This window comes from Dromiciops gliroides, chromosome 4 (genome assembly GCF_019393635.1).
Source record: "Dromiciops gliroides isolate mDroGli1 chromosome 4, mDroGli1.pri, whole genome shotgun sequence".
NCBI classification, from domain to species: Eukaryota; Metazoa; Chordata; class Mammalia; order Microbiotheria; family Microbiotheriidae; genus Dromiciops; species Dromiciops gliroides.
The window spans coordinates 3,148,806-3,173,404 of NC_057864.1; the positions used below are offsets into that span (position 1 = coordinate 3,148,806).

Genomic DNA, 24,599 nt, shown 5'->3' on the forward strand with positions numbered 1-24,599 from the left:
TTCCTCTTCAAATGTTACCACTGAATTCACTATTTGATCTTCAATGATAAATAAAGCTACATGGCCCCCAAACAATTAATCCCTGTAGTTGATTCAACAAAACAATTTAATAAAAAACATCAACCTCCCCAATCATATGTCAATCTGTAATCTCCCCCCCCCAATCCAACTTTTCTATTCTGTCAATTCCTGGTTGATCTTCTACATTGTTAGTTTGAGATTATATCATGGAATGTTTTAAAAGACCATTAGTCCTTACTCATCTCTGTTTTGTTGCCTTCTCTTTGCAGCTGGAAACACAGACTGACATAGGGAACTGCAAGTGATTCTGGTTGCAACAGCCCCCCCCCCATTATATTTTTGTCTGTGGCTCCTAATTCAGAAAAAAAATTTGCACACTGATATATTTTTATTTTTAAAATGCTACAAATAAACACTTTAGAATTTTCATAAGATTCATGCTGGGAGTTAATAACAGCTGCAACTTCCAAACTACCCCCCAAACGTCATACTTTAAACTTCTACATAATGCAGAAGGAGAAACATGGGAGATAATTATTATAAACCCAACCAACCACGCTCTGTATTGATGGAAATGAAGAGATGGAAATGAAGTCACTAATATCTAGGAATCAAATTTCAAGCATACTTTAAGAATCCAATGATCATGCTCTTTACAGCCAGTTTTAAACAGGGCCAACAAATAGTTTGTCATATGGGTCTCTCTCTCTCTCTCTCTCTCTCTCTCTCTCTCTCTCTCTCTCTCATATCCATATTAACTAATGGTCCATAATCAATGAATACCAGTGACTGACTGACTGACATGGGCTTATTTGGCAAGAAAGGCCATGATCTGCTCTGCCTGACCAGCCTTGTGTTGTCATTGACCTTTCTCTATTACTTGGCCTTATTTTGTTGTTAAATCCTGAATTCTTGTTGTTAGTCTTTTGTTGGGAGAGGAGGATGTGAGTCTCTTCTAAATTAATTTGCTTCTCATTTCTTTTCTGGAAATGGCCCCCAGAGGAGTGCCCAACACTGGTGGCCAAACCCCAAGTAAGACTTTTTGAGTAAAGCTGCCCAGGAAGTGATGCTGTGATGCTAGAAGGTTTCAGAGGGACCAGAGTGGTCCCTTAATGGCAGCATGAGGTGATGCATACATGGAGAAGGCAGAGAGTGAAGAAAGATGAAGTGTGTTGGGAAATAAGAGCCAGCACAGCATTTAACAAAGTGCCTTGCATGTCATAAATGTTCAGGAAAAGCTTGTGGGGGGGTTGATTGAATACAGGAACTTTAAGAGGCAACAGATTGGAATGTTAGATTCCATTGCTAAAGCACAATACCCAGACCTTGGGTTGTAACAGAAGTTCCTTACCCATTGCTGGTCATGCCTCCTTGTGAGATTCAGTGCCATCCCTGGAACAAAGACATTCTGGGAAGCTCATTGGGTTGGAAAGGGCACTAACTCTGGGGGCATGGAACCTGAGATTGAATCCCACCTCTGATTCTTAATACTCACGTGACTTTGGACAAGTCACAAACCCAGACCTCAGTTTCCTCATCTGTAAAATGAAGGGCTTTTGGTGCTTTAGTCCTCTACTGCTAGGAAGAGCTAGACTAAATACAGAAGACAGTGATCAGAATGGTGAATTGCATTAAAGCATAAAGAAAATTGGGTTTGGAGTCAGATGTGTTGAGGTCAAATTCTGGCTCTTCCTCCTACCTATGTGACAGTAGGTGAGTAACTTCACATTTCTTGACCTCAGTTTCCTGAGGGGGTTGGACTAGGTGATCCCCAGGGTCCTTTGCAGCTCTGGTTTTCTGACCTGATGTCTTAAGGACTTGGTTATATTCAACATTAGCATGGAGGGAAGGAAAAGACATGAGGAGACAAGTGAGCTGCCTTCAAACAATGGAATAACCTGCATGCAGAAGAGGAGGCTTGACTTGTCATTTATTAGGAGAACAAAAGCAGACTCAATGACTAAAGCTTACAGACAGGTATAGATCTCTATAGAAGAAGAATTCTCTAACACTTGGAGCTATGGAGTTGTGGAACAGGTAGCCTTAGTTTGTCTGCTGCCACTAGCAACATTCAATAACAAGTTGAGTTGAATGACCACCTGTTGGGACTGTTGTGGAGGCAGACAATTGGAGTAGATGATCTTCCGTGGTCCCTTCCAGCTCCCAGATGCTACAATTCCAAATAGTGGGGAAAATCCTGTGACTAGAAGACACCGAATCTTCGTGAAAGAAGCAGCCACAGAAGATGGTAGATTTAGACCCTTGGTAGACAGCAGGGGTAGAGAGGAAGGAACTATCCATGGTTAGGTTAAGTAGAAGAAGCGAGAGTATCTAAGAAACAGCAAGAGAGTTAAGGAGTATGAGGGCAGCTTTTGGAACTGGGTGGATGTAGATGTTTAGCCCAAGGTTTGATGTGAGTTCTAACAGTGACATTTGGGAACTTGGGACTCTGAAACCTTTAGTATTTCTGACCTTTTTCTGTTTTATTTCAGGGCCATTGGATTTATCCCACACTCCTTATTTTACCCCCTAGTCACATTCTTTCTTGTTTCAATCTGTATTTCCTACTGGATCGTGACTGCAGTGTATCCTTCCACCAATAACATCTCTGAACCTCACCTTCAAAACCAACTAAAGCTCAAGGACCATCCAAAAGTGCCCATGGCTATGTATCCAGTGTCTGCCATGCTGGAGCAGCCTAGGACAATCTTCAGAGAATGAAGGGGTTTTGTTTTCCATAAACATTGACAAAAAGTTATGTAGAGTAGAGCAGAAGACCTCATACTAACCTCAGAGTCAGGAAGATGTGGGTTCAAATCCTGCCTAAGACATGCAATACTATGTAATCCTGAACAAATGATCTCACCTTTCAGTGCCCTGAGCAGCTCCTTGAGTCTATAGCTTGCAAAAGAGCTGACAATCCTCACTAGTAGAGGGAACTTCCTATACCTGTGGAATGACAAGTCATAACCAAAAAGAAATGCTAAAAAAGAAATAACAAAGATTAACAAGAGGTTGGATATAATGACCAAAGGAAAATCATGGAAACTAGGTCTGGAATGAACATGGAGAGCCCCCAAATACTTGCATCTTATTGCAAAGCTCTCAGAAGGAGTATTTCTTCTTTACTAGATTGCCCCTGTAAAGAGTCTCTGAGAAGTTTATGATGTGTGATGTTGCTAGCCTGGAAACAGCCAGCTTTGATATTCTCTTTTTGAGGAAAGCTACTCAGGAGACTTCAAAATCTCCTCTCTCCTCAGATTTTCTAATTCTTCTTTGAACCCCTTGCTTTTTGCCTTGTAATACCCTTGGCTATATAATACTGTCCTCCCTCCCTATTTGAGTAGAATTCAATTCCTTGAAGTCAGGGAATGTGTCATCACCACCACAACCGCCACCATCTTCACATCCTCTCCGGTGCTTTCCACAAGAAGGGATTTAATAAATATTAGTGGAAAGGAGCTTAGAGTTCTCACAAGAATCGGGTGATAAGAGCTTTTCTTCAGAGCACTAAAATTTAGTAGATTTAGATGGATGCATAGGATTAGAGTGAGAAGGGATCTCCAATGTTCTCATTTTATAAATGAGAAAACTGGGGCTTAGGCAGGTAATAGGACCTGTCTAGGGTCATACAACAATTTAGTACCGCAGGTAGGGTTCAAATTTGGATCTTCTTGACTTTAAATTCAGAACTCTATCCACGACTCCAGCTGGTCCTTAAATAGGCAGAGAGATTGAAGCATAACAACTTATCCCATGTCTCCCATGTCTCCCATGTCTCCCTCCTCCATGGGATGATGTTATGGAGTCCCTCCCCCGACAAAGGCTGTGTACTCTTGTCTGATCTCTCCTCTCCTCCCTCTCTCTCTCTCTCCCTCTCTCTCTCTCTCTCTCTCTCTCTCTCTCTCTCTCTCTCTCTTCTCTCTGTCTGTCTCTGTCTCTCTATCTCTGTCTGTCTGTCTCTCCTCTCTCTCTCTCTGTCTCCCTCCCCCCTCTCTCTGTCTCTCTCTCTGTCTCTTTCTCTGTCTCGCTCACTTTGATCCCTTTCCTCAACTGAATTTGTCTTAAAAGTTTACTGGCAAGATGAATTTATGAGATTTATGTTAATTATAGGAATGACTAGTTGCACCTCTGCTGAAGATCATTTTAACTTTATGGTTGACTCTGCTCATCTGGGCTATGGAGTGTCTTTCTTCTCTTTCCCAATAGATACCAGGACCTCTCCAACTCTCCCTTAATGGTTTGTGTGTTGGGGGAGGGTGTGCTGTTTGTTTTAAATTCACATTGTTGCCTCTTCTCCTTAACAATTTCCTCTCAGTTTCTTGGCTACATCAGGGGAAGCTGTATATAAAGTCCTGACTGTTAAAACTAACTGCAAACATGCAAATGAGACCTGTGACCCGAAGGTAATCAGCCAATCAGCAGGCATATAGTAAGGGCCCATGTGATAGCAGGCCCTGGCCAGGTGGTAGAGAAGAGAGGTGAGTCAGGAAACCTTCCCATGAAATTGTACTGGATGAAGTTCTGCAGCTCTCCTATCCCATTCAATCAATCCTCCAGGAAATCCACCCACTATGGACTCAGGATCAGAGGCGCTAGGTAGCAAGCTATTAAAGCAAAGAAGGTGGGCATAAAGGTGGCCTGAGATGGTGTGTAGTTGAGAGCAAAACCATAACTAAGGTGAGGCAACTGGTACTTTTCCCAGGGTCACACCTGATAGTATTTATGATCTTTTAATGGCAAAGAAACAATAACGTTCAGACCTAGTTAGCAATAATAATTAGTTAAAATAGGAAGCTACCAGATAGTGGGCAGGGAGGAGCATGTGCTGGTATCCCAGAAAAGGCCTCACAACAGTGTCCCAGGTTGGCAATCTGCCCATCCTCACAATCTAATACCCCATCCCCATTCATACTATCTGTCATGGATATGTTTTGTGGCACTTGTCCTAGACAAAAATGCCTTTTTCTGTTTCTATTTGAGCAGGATTTTGCCTATCTTGGCAACAGTTCCCAGGGGCTTGTGGTATGACGAAACTTATAAATGAAAAATCAATCAGTGTAGAAGGGTGATGGGGGCAGGATGGACAAATGCTGAGAAATATCCCTTGGTAAATGACTGAACTGAACCTCCAGCACAAGATAGAATATTTTGAAGCTTACTGAAAATAGACACAAGCAACAGGGTGAGATAGAACCTGGGAGGAAGAACAAGAGAGGGGATGAAGATGAGAGAGGAGGCTAGGGTGGTAAAGACCAACCTCCTTTATGCACCAGATGGTGGCTGATATTGTTACTCTCTTTATATATGTGCAGACTTTCCAGTCTACCAACGTAAGCAAGGAATGTCCCGGTGCTCACTGTAGCTTTGCTTTCTATGGGGGGAAATCGTTTTTCTACCAGTATGTCGTGATTTTCCAACTCTTCAATGGATTTGTCTTCCTCTGGCTGGTGAATTTCTCCATTGCCCTGGGTCAGTGCACCCTTGCGGGTGCCTTCGCTTCTTATTACTGGGCCTTCCGGAAACCTCAGGACATTCCCTTACATCCAATCTGTACTTCATTTGGACGTGCCCTCCGGTAAGACTGGTGCTGCTGCTGATGGCTGACTTCTTGGGGGTGCTTGGTTGGCTAGTAACGAGTGTTAAAGAACATTGGCTTAGACAGTCATTAGACTTAGAGCTTGAAAGAGACATAGAGACCTATTTGAGTCTAGTCCTGTCATTTTACTGAAGAGAAAACTGAGACACAGAGGACTGAATCACTAACCCAGAGTCACATAGCAAGTGAGTAAATAAGTGTCTGAGGAGGAATGCAAACCTAAGTATTCCTGATGATAGTTCCAGTGCCCTATTCACTCTAAAATAGTGCCCCTTGCCAATGATATGAATTTGATGTGCCCTGATGATACATAAGCTTTGTTTTGGCCACAAATAGTGTCCATAACCTTGGCTAGTCACCCTTCTAAATACCATTAGTAAAAAGGGAGAGACCAAGGTAGAGACCAAGATTGCTCAGGATAATTCTCATTATCAGAATAGCTCAAACTTCCTCTCTTGCTTATGGTGGGTTCTTGCCATCTTCATTCATGAAGTAAAATATCATAGGGTCATAAATTTAAAGGGGCTCTAGGAGCCACTTAGTCCACTTCCTTCCCTTTACAGGTAAGGAAACTGAGGCATACAGGCATGCAAAATTATTTTCCCAAGGTCACACACAGAGTAAGCATTAGATATAGGGTTTGAAATGAGATCCTTTAACTCCTTGAACAGATGCCCCTTGCATTGTACCTGCACAGCACGATGCCTTCCCATGCACTTACCCCTAGTATGTATGTAAGTGTATATATATATGTATATATATATATATGCACATATATATATACATATATACTTATCTCAAGTATGTATAAATGATGAAATTCTTTTTGCCTACTGTGCAAAAAGTAGGGACTCCTCCTCTACATAGGAGGCAGCTATATGACTCAGTAGCTAGAGAACCAGAGCTGGAGTCAGGAAGACATGACCTCAAATCCAGCCTCACACATTTATTAGCTGTATTACTCTGGGCAAATCACTTAATCTCTGTTTAGCTTGGTTGGTTCTTTTCCTTCATGCTTGAAGAGGAGCAAAATGACATCCTATGTAGGGGTCTCAGTACAGTGTGTCCAGCTATGGCTGATCAGACTAATATGAGCTCAATTTGGGCTCTACCAAAGGTTGGACACAAATAGTCCATATGAACACCTTGGGAAAGTTACTTAACCTCTATTTGACTTAATCTACTGGAGAAGGAAATGGCAAACTATGTCTGTATCTTTGACAAGAAAACATTATAGACAGTATGGTCCATGGGGACATGAAGAGTCAAACATGACTGACTGAACACAACTACCTCCTCTATATGAACACATTATATATCTATCAGTTAACCCATGTATTAAATTCCAAATATAGGAACTACCTCTGCTGAGGCAGATTGCAGCCCACTTCTGATTTGTTAGTTAAGTCCTAGGGAATGTTCTGAGACACACAAAGGTTAAGTGCCACACCCAAGGTACCCAACTAGTAAATAGCAAAGGCAGGATTTGAACTCAACTCTTTCTGGCTTCAAGATTATCTCTCTGTGCTCTATGCTCACTGCCTCTATGGCTACGTTGACCTGAGTAAAATTGTTCAAGAGCCTTTTTCTATAAACCCTATTGTGGAAAGAGTTTAATGAGACGGTTTGTCCTAAGTGTAGAAGAAATGCCTTCTAAATCCTTCTTTGTCTTACTGGTAAAAATACCTTCACTTTCTTGTTTGGTTTTCTCTTTTTACCAGATATCACACAGGCTCCCTGGCATTTGGTTCGTTAATTCTTTCAATTGTCCAAACTCTTAGAGTTATACTGGAGTACTTAGACCACAGACTTAAAGGTAAGATTCCAGAAGTCATTACTGAATAATGCTACCCTTCATTGGCTATTACCACCATCATTATCTCATTCTTATCATCACTATATTATTGTTATTCAATTTTAATTAAAATATTAAGCATTGAGTATTACAAAAGACTATATTAGGCACTGGGGAAAATAAGGGAAATAGTCCTATTCTCAAATAGTTTACATTCTATTAAAGGAGAAACAGCATGGATCAATGAATCAACTAAATATGCATTCAGTGCTTACTATATGGCAGGCACACAAATCAGAAAATAAAGCAATCCCTACTCTGAAGGAGCTTACATTCCAATTGGGAAGACAAATACATGCATACATACATGCTGAAGGGATACAAAGTGAATAAATAGAAATTTTAAAAGGTAGCGCATGAGCATTTGGAGGGTGGGGGGTTAGAAAGATTTCATATATAAGGGGTTTCTTGAACTCTCTTTTTATTTTCAAATTTGTATTGATATTTTCTATTTCTTACCTGATAAGTGCATCTCATAGATCCTTCCCTCTCCCTTTCCAAGAACCAGCCAATATGTCCAATTGTATTTTTAGAAAGAAAAAGATCAGCAGAACTGATTGAAAAAAGTACCCAAACATGTGCAACATGTAATCCCTATTAACCTCCCACCTCTGCAAGGGGCTGAGTTGAGGGTCTCCTCTCATGTCTACACAATCAAGTGCTGCTTAATCTTTATAATTTTGTTACATTCACTTTTGATTTTTGTATGTGTGCCCATTCTTTCCATTTTCATTGATGTTGAAACTGTGTATGTTGTTTTCTTGATTCTGCTTACTTCACTTTGCACTAGTTCTTATAGATGTTTCCATGCTTTTCTATATTCATCACACACATCATTCCTTATAGCACAGTAATATAGCATTCATTACCCAATTTGTTTACCTATTGCCCAGTTAATAGGTATCTTCTTTGTTTCCAATTTGTCACTAACACAGAAAGTACTGCTATAAATATTTTGGGATATATAATGGGATTTAAGCCCATTAATGAAGTATCTGATTCAAAGGATATGGATATTTTAGATACTTAATTTACATAATTCCAAATTCCTTTCCAGTGGGGTAGTACCATTTCACAGCTCCACCAACAATGTCTCTATCTTCTCATAGGCCCTCCAACAAACTCTTGCCATTTTTGCCAATTTGCAAACCTCAGGGTGATATCAAATTGTTTTGATTTGCATTTCTCATTGCATTTTTAATGATTTGGAACATTTTTCATGCTATGGTGAATGCCTTACAGTTCTTCATTTGAGAACCATTTATTCATATCCTTTGATATGTGCATTTGATTTATTTATTATCTATTGGGGAATAGCTGTTAGCTTTATAGTTATTGTTTATATATCTTGGATATCAAATCCTTATCAGAGAAATCTGATACGAATATTTTTTCCTCACTTGACACTTCCCTCTCCCTTTTTATCCTAAATGTGTTAATATTGTCTATTCAGACACTTTTCAGTTTCAAGTACTCAAAGTTTCTATGTAATCTTTTAAAATTGCCTGGTTTTTATTTGGTTAAGAATATACCTCCTACCTATAGCTGTGAGAACATTATCTACTTCTCTTCTCGATTTTTCTTAGTAGGATCTTTAATATTAGGGTAACATATGCATTTAAAATGTATTATGGATGTGGTGTAATATATTGGTATTAGCCTTATTTCTCTCTGACTGCTTTTGAGTTTCCCCAGAAGTTTTTTTTTGTTTGTTTGTTGTTGTTTTTTACCAAATAGGCAGTTTTTCCTCAGGTAATTTGTTTTCTATTTTATCAAACATTGGGTTTTTGAGTGCTATTCTTCCCAAATCTCCCTTGACTAGTCTGTTACATTGATCTATCTCTCTATTCTTTATCCATATGAAATGGTTTTAATGATTACTGCTTTATAATAGAACTTGAATTCTGGAAGTGCTACCCCCCTTCATTTCCACCTCTTTTCCTAATTTCTTTTCTATTCATTTCATATTCTAGATCTTTTATTTTTCCAAATGAATTTTGTAATCAAATTTTGTAAAGCATCCCCTTGATAATTTGATTGATATAGCATTAAAAATAAATTAATTTGGTAGTAGTATCATTTTTATCATATTGGTATGGTCAAGCCATGACCATTGAAAATTACTCCAGCTATTTAAGCTATTCTTCATTTCTTTAAAGAGCACTTTGTAATTGAATCTCCAAGTATTTTGTGTGCCTTGGGAGGTTCATTCCCAGATATTTTAATGCATGTTTTAGTTATTTGCATTTTTTTACTTCAGCTGCAACATAATAGATTTCGTTCCAGCCTGTTATTTTAGCTCTGTGTGTATCTTTCTGTTTCAAATGTATTTCTCGTAAACATATTGCTAGAATCAGGTTTCTAATCCATTCTATCCTATTCCATTTTGTTGGTGAGTTTATCCTATTCATGATTATGATTACAAACTACGTGTTTCCCTCTATCCTATTCTTTTATATTTATCTTTCTTTTTTAAATCCTGTTTCCTCATCAAGAGTCTCTTTTGCTTCTGACCAATGCCTCTCTTAATTTACCCTCTTTTTGATCCTTTCCTCCCTTTATTTAACCCTTTTCCCTCCTGCCATTTCCCTGTTGGGTAAGCAGAATTTCTGTACCAATCTGTGAGTATGTATGTTTTTCCATCCTTAAACTGTTTCAGAGGAGAATGGAAGTAATATGTTGCTTACTCCAACCTATGTTCTCCTCCATCACATAAATTCTTCCTTATGTGCCCCATTTATGTGAAATCATTTCCCCCATTCTATCTCCCCTTTCCCCCTCTCCTAGTACATCCCTCTTTCTCACCTTTCCATTCTTTGAGATCACTATGCCCTAATAGAATCACACCCAGGCACTCTATCATATTAGACTCCTTCTAAGAACCCTGGTGATGATTAATAATAATCATGTCAATCCTGTTTAGCACATTTTTATTGCTCTTTCATATTTACATTTTTATGTTTCTCTTGAGTTTTATGTTTGAATGTCAATTTTTTTTATTCAGTTATTGGTTCCTAAAGAATGCTTGAGAATTCTCTATTTCATTAAATATCAATTTTCCCTCTTGTAGGGTTGTGCTCAGTTTTTGCTGGGTAGGTTATTCTTGGTTGTAATCATCTTTTGGGAATATCATATTCTAAGCCTTCCTTTCCTTTCTAGTGGGAGCTGCTACATGTGTGATCCTCACTGTGTCTCCACAGTACTTGAATTCTTTCTTTATGATTACTTGTATTTTCTTCTTGACTTGGGAGTTCTGAATTATGTCTATTATAAAATTCCTGAGAATTTTCATTTTGGAATTATTTCAGTAGATGACTGGTGGATTCTTTTAATTTCTACTTTGCCTACTGTTGTTTTTTTTTTTAAGTGAGGCAATTCGGGGTTAAGTGACTTGCCCAGGGTCACACAGCTAGTAAGTATGTGTTAAGTGTCTGAGGCCGGATTTGAATTCAGGTACTCCTGACTCCAGGGCCGGTGCTCTATCCACTGTGCCACCTAGCTGCCCCCTGTCTACTGTTTTTAAGATATGTTTCCAGGTTTCTTTTATAATTTCTTACAATGTGATATATAGGCTTTTTGTTGTTGTTCAGGCCTTTCAGGTAATTTAATGATTCTTAAATTACCTCTCCTTTTTCTATTTTCCTGATTAGTTATTTTCATTCAATTTTCACTTCAATTGTTTTGAGATATTTCACATTTTCTTTTATTTTTGTTTCTTGGCATACCATAGAGTCATTTGATTCTACTTAGCCAAGAGTTATTTTCTTCAGTATTGTTTTGTGTCTTTTGCAAGCTGATTATTCTCTTTTCTTAATTTTCTTACATACTTCTTATTTCTTTCCCCAATTTTTCCTCTACCATTCTTATTTGATTATTAAAGTTATTTTCTCTTTATGCTTTTCTCTAATTATTATAGGAATTAATTTGACTTGTGTCTAATCTGTATTTTCCTTTGAGGCTTTGCTTGTAGATGTTTTCAAGTAATTATCTTCTGTTTATATCTTAAGTTTTTCTGTCACCATAATAACCCTTTGTGGTGTTTTTTTGTCGTTGTTTATTCATTTTTCCATCCTGTTTCTTGTCTTTGGATTTTATGTAGGCTCTGCTCACTTCTCAGGGAGAGGGATGTCTGGACATCTATCCTGAGTTTCTGTCTTTTTATGTCTTACTGTTTTCACAGCTCTGGGTTGGGGGTAGACTGTAAGTTTTTGGTGTTTTTAAAGTTGTGTGACCTGAGGAGAGGTCTTTTCACTGCTTGAGCCCTGCAAATTCCTGACCTAGGTTTGAGTCTGTTGGCCTGTGTGTTGACATTTCATAGATTGCTACTGAATCCAATCACTATTAGCCTGCTGGAAGGTTCTGTAGTTTCAGAGTGACTGAACTGCTGGTTCCCCCTTGGTTTTGATCTCCTTCCTGCCTTTGTTTATTCCACTGCAAGCTTATGTGCATAATTAAAGGTTAGAACTGAGTCCCTCCCTCCTTTTGCTCTTAGGAACTTGTTCCTTGAACAGGTAGGGTCCCTGCTTCCTTAGGACCACTCCTCTGCACTCTAGAATTTTACCCCATGACTGGGTAATGAGCAACAGAGCTACCAGATAGCACACTTTTCCTGCACTCCTGACCAATTCCAACCCCACTGTTCCCATACCTCTCTGTCAATTCTCCTAAGCTCCACTGGCCTGGAATATGAGTCACTGTGATTTGCTGTTGGCTTCAATCTGGTGTACTTTCTATACTATTTTGGAGGCACTAAGAAAAAAAAATGTTGCCTTTCACTCTGCCATCTTGACTCTACCCTGTTTTAGCTAAGTCTTAACAGAAAGTTAGGGATTTAGTGAGGTGGAAGTTAGGAGGCAGTGCATCCAAAGCATAAGGGATGGCTAATGCACAGGCATGGAGGTAGAGTGCCTTATAGGAGAAAACAAGAAAAAGCCTAGCTGGGTCATAGAATATGGAAGAGAGAGTAATGTCCAATTAGGTATAAAAGGAGATTGGGACCAGGATGTGAAGGGCTTTAAAAGTCAAAATAGGGGAATTTATATGTGATGCTTTAGGCAAAAGGGATACCATTGAGTGATAAATGATCATTAATAATTACAAAGGTTAGCATTTCTATAGCACATGTAAGAACACATGATCTGTAAGGGGCAAACTATCCTGCTGATTATTCCAATTGTAGGATGGCAGACCTTCTGAGAGAATGCCAGATACCCAAGCAAGAGGGGCCCATGCTAGCTTGGTTATTATTAGGTTTTATTTGGGTTAATTGGGGAACTTCCCCACAAGAGGCCAGTTGTCCTAGATACCAGAAGGACAAAATGTTGGATCCCTGCATCTGCCCTCAGGCCAGGCCAGGTATTTTATAGAAATAGAAAAATGAAGGCATAGTACCAGGGATGGACCAAAGTCATGTGCAAGCTTCCCCATGAGATACTTGGCACTTCTTTTACTATTAATATTCATTTTAATATTAATATTCATTCACCCAGACAAGCCAAGGGCTGGGAGACAGTGTTGCCAATAGTAAATGTTACTTTGCCTTTACTGCCTTACTAGATGTATCCGGAGGTCGTGCTGTCTGACTGTGTGTCTCTGTCTCTGTCTCCCCCTTCCCCCCTTACACACATACACACACACACACACACACACACACACACACAGTTTAAGAAGTCATTACATAACTGTGTGACCCTGGGCAAGTCACTTAACCCTCATTGACCTGCCTCCCCCCAAAAAAAGAAAAAAAATCATTACAAAAAATGAAATCATCACCCTTTCCCCCACCTGCCATAAGCCAGTGGCCCTGCTTAAAGGAAAAACCAACCTTCCCCTGGAAATAATCCCATAGCTCTCCTTGGAGAATTGTCATTCTCCAAGGCTTTGAACACAAGGCTAAAAGCCTCCCCTGCAGGTTTCTCTTTGGGGAACCAACAACTTCTCCAAAGCTTTCAACAAGGCTCTAATTCTTCAAGGCTTTGCCTGAGGGGATTTTGGGGGGTAATTCATCACACTTTACAAAAGTAGCAGAGAAAAATACAGACCCAAAGCCACAACTTTCTTGTTTCTTGCATATTCTGATCCCAGGTCACTTCTCTTACTTTCTTCTACTTGGTTTTACCAATCATAGTAATCAAATAATCTTAACTTCACTGCAGTTTTCCTTCTCTCTCTCTCTCTGTCAGAAGGAGAGGGTGGGAGGGAGGGAGGGAGGAAGGGAGAGAGAGAGAGAGAGAGAGAGAGAGAGAGGAAAGGAGGAAGAAAGAAAGAAGTCTCCTCCTATTCTTTTCCTCTATACAAAATGGTGGCTCCCTGCATCTGACCTCAGACCCAGCCACGTTATACAGATCCGATTTGAACCTAGGTCTTCCTACTCCAGAGCCTAGAGCTCCATACACTGAACCACAGAGCTACCTAAAAGAGTGACATGGTCAGGGCTGTACTTAAGGAAGATTACTTTGGCAATAGTATCTAGTGGACTGGAGTAGGGAGAGCCTTGAGACAGGAAGGTCAATTAGGAGGCTGTGGAAATAACATGTAAACATGAGTTGAATCTGACTCAAGAAGGGAGAGTATAGTGTTATCATTTGTATGAGAATTATAGGGTCTCTCTTCTAAGCATTTGAAAAAATTTCAAAGATGTTTCATTTATTTCCATGAAATTAATTCGAGGTAGTCTTTAAAATGTAGACACAATCCAATTTTGCCTATATTGAAGCATAGAAAATTTATGCAATTTGTAATCACACAACTAGTAATGAGGCCAATGTGTAATTTCCCCTTCTCCTGTCTCCCAGACAAAGCGCCTATGCCACAGAGGGAGCATACAGGTATGTCCTTAGTCTTACCATGGTCATTAGGAGTCAGTTGGAAGCATCTGTTCACTCAGTTTTGCTGGGTAGGTATTTTGGGACTGTAGTCCCAGTTCCTTTGCCCTCTGGAATATCATAGTCCATACCCTCTGGTCCTTTAAGGTAGATGCTGCTACATCTTGTGTTATCCTAACTGTAGCTCCACAGTATTTGAATTCCTTTTTTCTAGCTGCTTGCAATATTTTCTCCTTGACCTGGGATCTCTGGAATTTGGCTATAATATTCCTGGAAGTTTTCCCTTCGGGATCTCTTTCAGGAGGTGATGGGTGGATTCTTTCAATTTCTATTTTAGCTTCTGCTTCTAGAATATCAGGACAATTTTCCCTGATAATCTCTTGGAAGTTAATGCCAAAATTTTTATTTTGGTCATGGTTTTCAGGTAGCCCAATGATTTTCAAATTATCTACCCTGGATCAATTTTCCCAGGTCAGCTGTTTTTCCAAGGAGATGTTTCATATTGCCCTCTATTTTTTTTATTCATTTGGATTACTTTACTGTGTCTTGGTTTTTCATAAAGTCACTAGCTTCCATTTGTTCAATCCTATTTCTTAGGCAATTATTTTCTTCAGAGAGCTTTTGTATCTCCTTTCCCATTGGGCTTTTTAAGCTGTTGACTTTTTTCTCATGACTCTCCTGTGTTGCTCTCATTTCTCTTTCCATTCTTTCCTCCACCTCTCTAAATCTTCCTTCTATCTCTCCTACTTTCTCTTCAAAGTCCCTTTTGAGCACTTCCATGGCCTAAGACCAATACATATTTTTCTTGGAAGCTTTGGATGTTGGAGCTTTGACTTTGTTATTATCTTCTTGTGAGCATATATTCTGTTCTAATTCACCCCCCCCCAAAAAAAGCTGTGTATTGTCCACTGTCTTTTTTGCATACTCATCTCAACCCAGAAACAGATGTCTAATTGAAATCTGATTCTCTATGGTTGGAAGCTTAGTATGCCCCTCCCCCACTGGGCCATCATCACTCTATTTGGCCCACTGAAATCTGATTCTCTATGGTTGGAAGCTTAGTATGCCCCTCCCCCACTGGGCCATCATCACTCTATTTGGCCCACTGGTTCAGAACCAGGGCAGTTCATCCCAACTCCAGCAGAGACTGCAGCCACTTCACCCCGGCCAACTGCTAAACCCCCTCATTGGTCCGCGAGCCGAGCCTCAGAAGAAGCCGCTGGTGCAGAAGACTCCAAGGTGCTGAAGGTGTGGTCTGTTCCTGGCTGGGTCCCGGACAGCGTGTGCTGAGCTCCTCTCTCAGCCTGATCAGCAGGTGATCCCAATTGCTGTCTTTGACTGGAAAATAGTCTCACTTTGTTCTTATATGAGTTAGGCTCCTTCTTGGTTTTTTATGGCAGTATTTGGGAATGAGTAGATGGGTTTATTGGGGGCTTGCGGGAGTCACAGCCTCTTCTTCACCATCTTGGCTCTCCCTCAATAAGGATTTAATAAAGGATTACTGTGTGAAAAGGCATGCGAATATACAAAAGTAAACACAGTCCCTGTTCTCACTGGGATCCCTTTCTCATTTTGAGCTTTGCTGTGGATTATTTTGTATATAACGTATGTTTTTTGATTTGATCATGTCATGCTCACATAAATAGAATGTAAGCTACTTGAGGGCAGGGGGTGTCACGTTTGTGAATTCACATCCCCACTAGCACAGTCCCACTTCTCTCTTTCTGCTCCCCTCCAGAGGCATCCCAGAGCGAATCGTCATTTTTATTTATTAATTTTTTTTTGGTGAGGCAATTGAGGTTAAGTGACTTGCCCAGGGTCACACAGCTAGCAAGTGTCAAGTGTCTGAGGCCAGATTTGAACTCAGGTCCTCCTGACTCCAGGGCCAGTGCTCTATCTACTGTGCTACCAACTGCCCCTGAATCATCATTTTTAAAGGCAAAAAATGACTTGTTTTCTTTGTAAACTCTGCAAAGCAAGTTCATAAAATAATCCAAAAATTGTTTCTTGTTGCATTTGGTTGCTTGATGAAACCTATCTTTCAACTCCATTATTCACCCCTCTGGGCTAAACCTGAGACGTGCCCTTTCGTTTAGCTATAAGTTCTTTTCTTTTTGTTTTTTAAATATCATTTTTCTGATTTCCCATGGAGCAAAAATGTCTATGAATGTGGTTCCTTCCTGCTGGTATGTGTCCACTTAGTCATTAGACTAAAGTCATACCTGGAGTCTCCAAAATTAAATTAATATTTTAATAGTTTAAATTGTGAGATTCTTGGCATTTTCTCCTTTTCCATCAATCTGCTCCTGTCATTGATGAAGTGGAAGGGATACAGGGAAGACAGAGGCCATTTTGTGACTTGTCATTGTTTGAAAACAGAGGATGTTGGTGAGACCGATGGCTGAAGGTGGGCTTATGTTGGTACATGAAGTGCTTAGGAGGCTTGCTCAGGATTCCACAGCAGGAAACGTCAGAAGTAAGACTTGAACTCAGGTCATCCTGGTTCAAAGGCCAGCTCTCCTTTGGAAAACAATGGAAATTTCTCTTCTTGCTGGATTCTCTTTGCCACACATGTATCCCCCCCCCTCTCTCTCTCCATATATATATATATATATATGTATATATATATATATAATATTCATTCAGAGTATGTCTGCCACTTGTGTCTTCTATCGAGGCTGATTTTTCTGTATCTACCTAGATGTTTAAATGCCCAGAATTTAGCTACAAATAGCTAATGGATTTTGGTTTTGCCCTCCAACAGATAATGAAAGTCCATATGCTAAGTTCATTCTATGCTGCCTCCAGTGCTGTTTCTGGTGTTTGGAAAAAGTCCTCAAGTTTATAAACAGAAATGCCTACATAATGGTAGGTAGTTGGCTTTGTTCGGTGTGGGGATCCATCATTAGCAATCTAGAGCCATGGGGATAATGGCATTTGTATTGCAAGGACCTCCATTAGTACTATTGCTTTGAATCCCATGGGGATCCTATGATTTAAGAATATCACACAAGAGTCAAGTATTTATTTACTTAGTTTGGTTCAATAGTGATTTCAGTAACCATCCTTCCAAGAGCAAGGCTATATGGCATTTTTATCTGTGTCAAAACTGATATTTTATGTGTGTGTGTATGTATATACACAGATGTATATGTGCCAGGTGTATGCTGGAGCCAGCTCAAACCAACTTCCATGAGGTAATTGTTACATTTTCAGTATGACCATTAATACCTTGGAAATTGGCAAAAAACCAAACCAGAGTGTGATTTATCTCAGAATTCTCCCTCTTCACTCCCCTCCCCAACCATAATTGGTCCTGATGAAATATTTCACTTACTTCAGGTCCCCATGTGCAGAGCTAAACAGACCATAGAGCTGATTATCTACACCTGGGCATCTTACCTAACAACCGTGTTCCCTGGAGAGATTTCAGATGGATTTGGGATAGGGGAAAATACATCTTTATTCTCATTAAACTCTGACTGAAATACAGAATTTTCTCCCATTAGGGAACAGCAGGGAAGGGAATAAGCTTTTACTAAGCATCCACAAGGTGCCAGTCCCTGTGCTAAGCACTTTTACAATATTATCTCTTTTCATCCACACAACAACCCTGAGGTGGGTCCTGCTATTATCTCCATTTTATGGTTGAGGAAACTGAGCCAAAAAGAGGTTCAGTGCTTGCTAGGAAGGAACTAAGGCTGGATTTGATCTCATATCTTCCTGACTCCAGGCCCAGTGCTCATTCTACCGTACCACCAGCTATGGCATAGTTACAATTGTAAATATGTGTAAGAAGTACAAATATAGACAAAAACCTTATCCAAAGAAGGATTTTAAGACACAAAATCTCTAAGACATGATTTACATGCTTTGGGGAAGTAGCTTGACTTCTCTCTATAGTTCTCTACTTTGATGGAAGTGTAGCTAGAGCAGGGCTGAAATTAGAGCCCCCAGATACCCAGGATCAGGGGATATTGATGGGGATGTGGAAGAAATCTCAGAACTGACATAGCCCAAGATCCTCATTGAACAGACAAGAAAAATGAGGCACAGAGAGGATCCTAACAGCATAGATTTAAAACCAGAAGGAACCTTAAAGGATATCTCATCAAACCCCCTGATTTTACAAATGAGGAAATGAAGGCTGATCAAGGTTAAAGTGACCTAACCAAGGATAAACAGGTAAATAAGTGTCAGAATGAGGTTTCAGACCCTGGCTCAGCATTTTGTGACCACTCTGAGCTGAGCCTCAGTTTTTGCCCTAATATGTGTACATTGAATTAAAATGACCTCTAAGGTCCCTTCAAACTCTAAATCTATGGTTTTCCAAATCTCTCTGGGGTCCATGAACTTGGTTGGTTTCGGTTTTTAAAAATTTCTTGAAACCCTTTGTTATCTGGTGTATTTGACTCTCTGCTTTTAAGCACATGATTTTGAGAAGGTTTCGATAAGCCCCACCCCCCTTCAAAGCAGATCTAACACAAAGAGGATTCAAAAGCCCTGCTCCAAGGGCAGCTGGTTGGTGCAGTGGTAAAGCACCGGCCCTGGATTCAGGAGGACCTGAGTTCAAATCCAGCCTCAGACACTTGACACTTAACTAGCTGTGTGACCCTGGGCAAGTCACTTAACCTTCATTGCCCTGCAAAAAACCAAAAACAACAAAAACAAAAAAAGCCCTGCTCTGGATTTCTATCTATCATTTGCATAGAACATGGAGCCTTTGTGGCCACCAGCAGTATTGTTGGCAGTAAATGAACAAATCCTATCTTCAGGAACACCCGCTGACCCTCAGGACTCCCCCCACCCCAAACCATGGATTTCCACCAAGAAGGAAGTGGGGAGGTGGGCGTTACTGATGGGGAGAGCATGCTCTCCTGCACTCAGTCTCACCTCTGCTCTTCCGAGGGCATTGCGGACTCCAGCATATCACCTCATTTGGTTTGTTTGGTTCTTTGGCAGATCGCGATCTATGGAGAAAACTTCTGCACCGCAGCTCGGGATGCCTTCATGCTTGTGATGAGAAATGTGGTGAGGTCAGTAGTCAGCTTTGATGCTGGTGAGCTCTTACAGTCAGTCATTCAGGCAACAGGCATTTCTAAAGCACCTGCTATATCCTAGGCACAGGTGCACACATCATACATGTGTTGGAGTGGCTTTCTTCCTTAACCAGTAACGCTTCTCATGGGGGATTTCCCTCTACCTACTCTGTATATAAATCGTGTGCATGTGTACCTAGTTGCTTACATGTTGTCTTCCTCACTAGAATATAAGCTTCTTTTGGGCAGGGACCATCTTTGCCTTCCTTTGAATCTCCAGGACTTAGCTTGATGGCTGGCCCACATATAAGAAGCCCTTGAAAATGCTCCTTGGTCAACTGATTGTTGTTTGCTGATGGACACAGTCATTCCATTAGTCCACAAAGACTGGTTGAGCTCAGCTTCTGCAGGAGGCACTACTAGGTCCTAGAGAAGATTCTGACTTAAGTAAGATGGTCTCTGCTCTTGGAATTTCTGACTCAGGGAAATCAGACTCTCACCCCCAGCCTTCCGTGCAGTATTACAACATTTATATGATGTTTGAAAGTTTGCTAACCACTTTATACATTTGATCTCATTTGATTCTCACGATAGTCCTGGGAAGTAGGTGCTATCATTATTCCCCTTTTACAAGTGGAAAAACTAAGGCTGAGAGAGATGCCATGACTTGCTCAGGGTCACATAGATACATCAATGTCTGAGGCAGGATTTCTTCTTCTTCTTTTTTTTTTTTTTTAGTGAGGCAATTGGGGTTATGTGACTTGCCCAGGGTCACACAGCTAGTAAGTGTCTGAGACAGGATTTGAACTCAGGTACTCCTGACTCCAGGGCCGGTGCTCTATCTACTGCACCACCTAGCTGCCCCAAGGCAGGATTTTAACTCAGGTTTTCTTGACTCTTAAGTCTGGCATTCTATTCATGATACCACCTTGGAAAATGCATACACAGTAGCTTGCCTCAAGAACTCTACAATCTGGATGACCCACAGACATTTCAAATATAACATGTACAAAAGGAAGCTTATGTTTTTCCCTCTCTGTCTGTGGTACAAGCAACCCTGCCATTGCCCATGTTGGAAACCTTGGAAGTGATCTTTGACCTCTCCTACTCCTCTCTATCTTACACAATTAGTTCCCAAGTCCTATCGCAATATCTCTTGCAATCACCCCCTCTTCTCCATTCTCACTGCCACAGGATAGTTTGGGGTTATGATTTCTTGAAACATAGCTCTGGAAAACCAGGCTTTGATAAAGCCCATTGGGGTTCAAATGGAGCTACTTGACTACGCCTTTAAACCCAAATCACCCCGACTCTCACTGATTGACCAAGAATAGGTCCCAGCCCAAACCTCACTTGTTCATTGTTCAGTTTTGATGGCTAGTTGGCCATCTTTTGCCTCAATTCCTGCTTATCCTTAAATCACTGAATGGGTGTTGTCTCAAACAAGCTGAGACCTAAGAAAGACCTTGGTCTTCCACTGAATCCTGGGCCATCTCCAGCCATCCTGACCTATGTCTTGTCACTACTCTGGAGGAGAGAGGGAAGCTGATGGTGTTGCATAGCCCTGCTTCACTTAAATCCAATTCACTCATATATATATATAACCTATATCAGATTGCCTGCTGTCTAGGGGAGGGGGGGGAGGGAGGGGAGGGAGGGAGAAAAATTTGAAATTGGAAATCTTATATAAACAAATGCTGAAAACTATCTCTACATGTAACTGGAAAATAATAAAATACTTTTATTAAAAAATAAATAAATCCAATTCACTTGCAAGTCAAGACATCAGCCTCCTGATGTCATTGATTCTCTTCAAGAAGGAAAGATGAATGACATATCAGCCTTTCCACTTACTCACTGCATGACCTTTGAAAAGCCATCTCTCTGTGTTCAATTTCTCATATGTGCAATGAGAGAGCTGATAAATGGCTTCTGGGATTCTCTCTCACTCTAAATCTGCTCTGCCTCTTGTAACCCTAAACATTTGGATGATCAAAATGACCTGCTTTACTCTGTTCTCCTGCCTCTTCCAATATGATTTATCCAATTGTCTTTTTTATATCCACATATACACAGACATGTGTGTATAGATTACAAGCTCAGTTTTGCAGAGAATGTCTGACCTTGACTTCCATCTCCAACAATGCTTTCCTGATCCCCCAAGTGATAATTCCTTTTCTCCATATTCCATTGTGTTTACTTTCTATGTATCCTGTGGGTACTTACACAATAACCATTAGCCTTTATAGAGTGATGTGAGGTTTGCAAATTGGCAAAAATGACAACAACATGGCAACTACCATTGTTGGAGCGCTTGTGGAAAGATAGGTGTATGAAAACATTTTTGATGGGACTGTAAAGTGGCATAGTTATTTTGGAAAGCAATTTGGAATTATGCAAATAATATGACCAAAATATCCATAATCTGTGAACCACAGACTCCCTCACTGGGCTTATACCCCAAGGAAACTTTTGAAAAGGGAAAAAGTTCCCATATACTCCAAAATATTTAGAACAACACTTTTTGTGATGGCTAAAAATTAGGTACAAAATAGATACTCATTGGAGCAGCTAGGTGGCGCAGTGGATAAAGCACTGGCCCTGGATTCAGGAGGACCTGAGTTCAAATCTGACCTGAGACACTTGACACTAGCTGTGTGACCTTGGGCAAGTCACTTAACCCTCATTGCTCTGGGAAAAAAATAATTAATTAATTTTTAAAAATAGATGCTCATGAATTATAGTATGTATAAATAAGTTGTGGGACATGAATGTAATGACATATTACTGTTTGACAAGAAATGATGTGTGTGATAAATAGAGAAACCTAGAAAGAGCTACATGAACTGATGCAGAGCAAAGTCCAGAGAACCAAGTAAACAACATACATAACGACTACAACAATGCACCCAGAAATAACATTGGATCAAAAAATTAAGAGTTAGTGTAGATCAAGTAAGAGTCCAGTGAAGAGATACCTCCAACCTACCCTTTTGTGGAGCAGGAAGGTACACAGGGGTCAGACAGGGCACATGCTTTTAGATTTTTTCTCCTCTAAAAATACCATTTGTCATATGAGATAGTTCTCTGGGAGGGCAGGGATACATGGTATACTATGGAGGTATAAGAGCTAGGGAGTATAAATAAGAATTTATTTTTAACGTTAAAACAAAATAATTGATAAAGGAAGGCCTCAGGCCAGGTTAGATTTGATTGGATGAGGAATGCTGATGGACAATGACACAGGGTAGACCCGTCTCTATAGCGAATACAATGGGGCCTTGAACAGAGTTGAATAAAAGCATTTTAAGCACCAATGTACAAATAGCCACAGCAGGGAGCAGATTTGAATATTCAGCTTTTCTTTGCATTTAATGTCAGCTCTTGCCTTAGTACTGTGTGTCTTGCTCACTCCCTTTGTATTCATGTCCATTTGTTTTGTTTTCCCCATTTGTTACTGCCTTGGCTGCCCTCATGTGCTAGCTGTACCAAGTCACTTTCATCAGATAGTAAATGACTGCAGTTGGTGATTAAGGAAGGAAAAACAATGGACAGGAGACTGGTAATGCCAGGATGAGCCAAAGAGAAAGACCATTATAGCCATAAAACCATCTTCAAGTTCCACTGTAGCCCTAGTAGCAGAATTGTTGCTGGGAAAACAACAAGGCACCAAGAGCATTCCTTAATGGCCCTGCAAGACCACATTCTGTTTAATGCATTAAAATTATTCAACTTGGTCTCTGATGAGATGAACCCAGGACACACCCTGGACATGCATCTTTTGTCAGACAAAATATTAGGCAAGATGCATTTAGTCAAATTCCTGAATGATTCCTTCTCCTGCCCTCCATGAATCCCAAAGACCCTGCCTACAGAATATACCTTGAACAAGGAATGGGGGTTTTGAGGATGATTTTCTAACTTCTCTGTCATGCAGAGTTGCTGTGTTGGACAAAGTGACAGAATTCATGTTATGGATGGGGAAGCTGCTTATTTCTATTGGCATAGGTAAGTAATCTACAGATAAAGGGAGGGGGAAGTCTTTGTGAAGCAATCTTGCTATAAAAACCAATATCCCCATACAAATGAATAATGGCCTTCTTCCTGTTTTAATAGGTGTCCTAGGCTTTTTCTTCTTCACGAAAAAACTCCCACTTCAAGCACCAACCCTGAATTATTACTGGGTGCCTCTGCTGGTAAGGAAGGGCTGCGTCCTTCTTGAACACTATGGACCTTTTTAGAAGAGGGGAGAGAGTGGGGCTTGGGGAAGGGCTTGGCACCAAAAGAACTGGCTTCTGAGCCCATGTTGGGTCACTTAAGTCTTTCTCTCTGTATTGCCTTGAGTAAGTATGTCACTTCACCTTCTGGGCTTCAGTTTGCTCCTGCCATATGAGGGTCTTGGGACAGGAGACCTTTAAGATGCTGTCCATCTCTTGATCCACACTCTTTTGATTGATTATAGGATGATAAAACAAGAACCTGGGACTAGATCACCACTGAGCTTCCTTCCAGCTTTGAATCTGTGACCCTAGGTTCCCTAGACATTTCCATGAGGGTAAAATCAATGAGGTTATAGAAGCATCACATGTCAAGAATTGTTGCTTTAAGACTGTCTGAGGCATGGAACCCACAGTAGGCTAGTAATTGAGGGTTGAGGATTGGCTTCAAAGCTAATGTCCTTCCCCTTGTTAAGTTAGGTTTAGAGCAGAGGATGGGTAAGGAATCATGACTGATAACTGCTAATTGGCAGCCCAGAAAAAGAATTGGATCCTCTTTCGTTGTTACTATAGCCTTAGTACATATTGTGTGTTGGGTATGGGGATGGTGGTAGAGGCAATAATCAGGAGATCACAAGGTTTGTGGTCTAAAATTGAAAGGGACCTTCAAGGCCCTGTAGTCTAACCCTGTTATTGATCAATCAATCAAATACTTATTGAGCATCTACTATGCACCAAACAGTGAAAAATGCTGGTAATGTAAAGACAATATTTTGCCAAATATTCCCTCATTGATTTTACATTCTAACTGGGGAGAGAGGGCTGGACTCAGTGGTCCCTAAGGTCCCTTCTACTTCTAAGTATTGGGATGTGTGTGTGCTTGTGTGTGTGTGCATATGTGTGTGTAGAGAAAGAGAGAGCTATGGATACACAGGTATATATGTGTGTACATACATGTATATACAAGAGATATACAAATAAAAACCAAGGTAACCTTGGATCACTAGTAGCTGGGTGTTTGGGTTTAGGGTTACATATAAGAAG

General features: G+C 40.4%; 1 protein-coding gene across 1 annotated transcript in view; it reads left to right on the top strand.

Annotated features, from left to right (window-relative positions):
• SLC44A5 (solute carrier family 44 member 5) overlaps positions 1-24,599 on the top strand; it is a 349,369-nt gene that overhangs the window by 315,105 nt on the left and 9,665 nt on the right. Inside the window, exons 13-20 of the mRNA XM_044005170.1 lie at positions 2,514-2,606; positions 4,340-4,427; positions 5,337-5,599; positions 7,342-7,436; positions 17,064-17,167; positions 19,262-19,335; positions 23,276-23,346; positions 23,455-23,534. Coding sequence (XP_043861105.1) covers positions 2,514-2,606; positions 4,340-4,427; positions 5,337-5,599; positions 7,342-7,436; positions 17,064-17,167; positions 19,262-19,335; positions 23,276-23,346; positions 23,455-23,534 — 868 coding nt within the window. The remainder of the gene's footprint in view (positions 1-2,513; positions 2,607-4,339; positions 4,428-5,336; positions 5,600-7,341; positions 7,437-17,063; positions 17,168-19,261; positions 19,336-23,275; positions 23,347-23,454; positions 23,535-24,599) is intronic.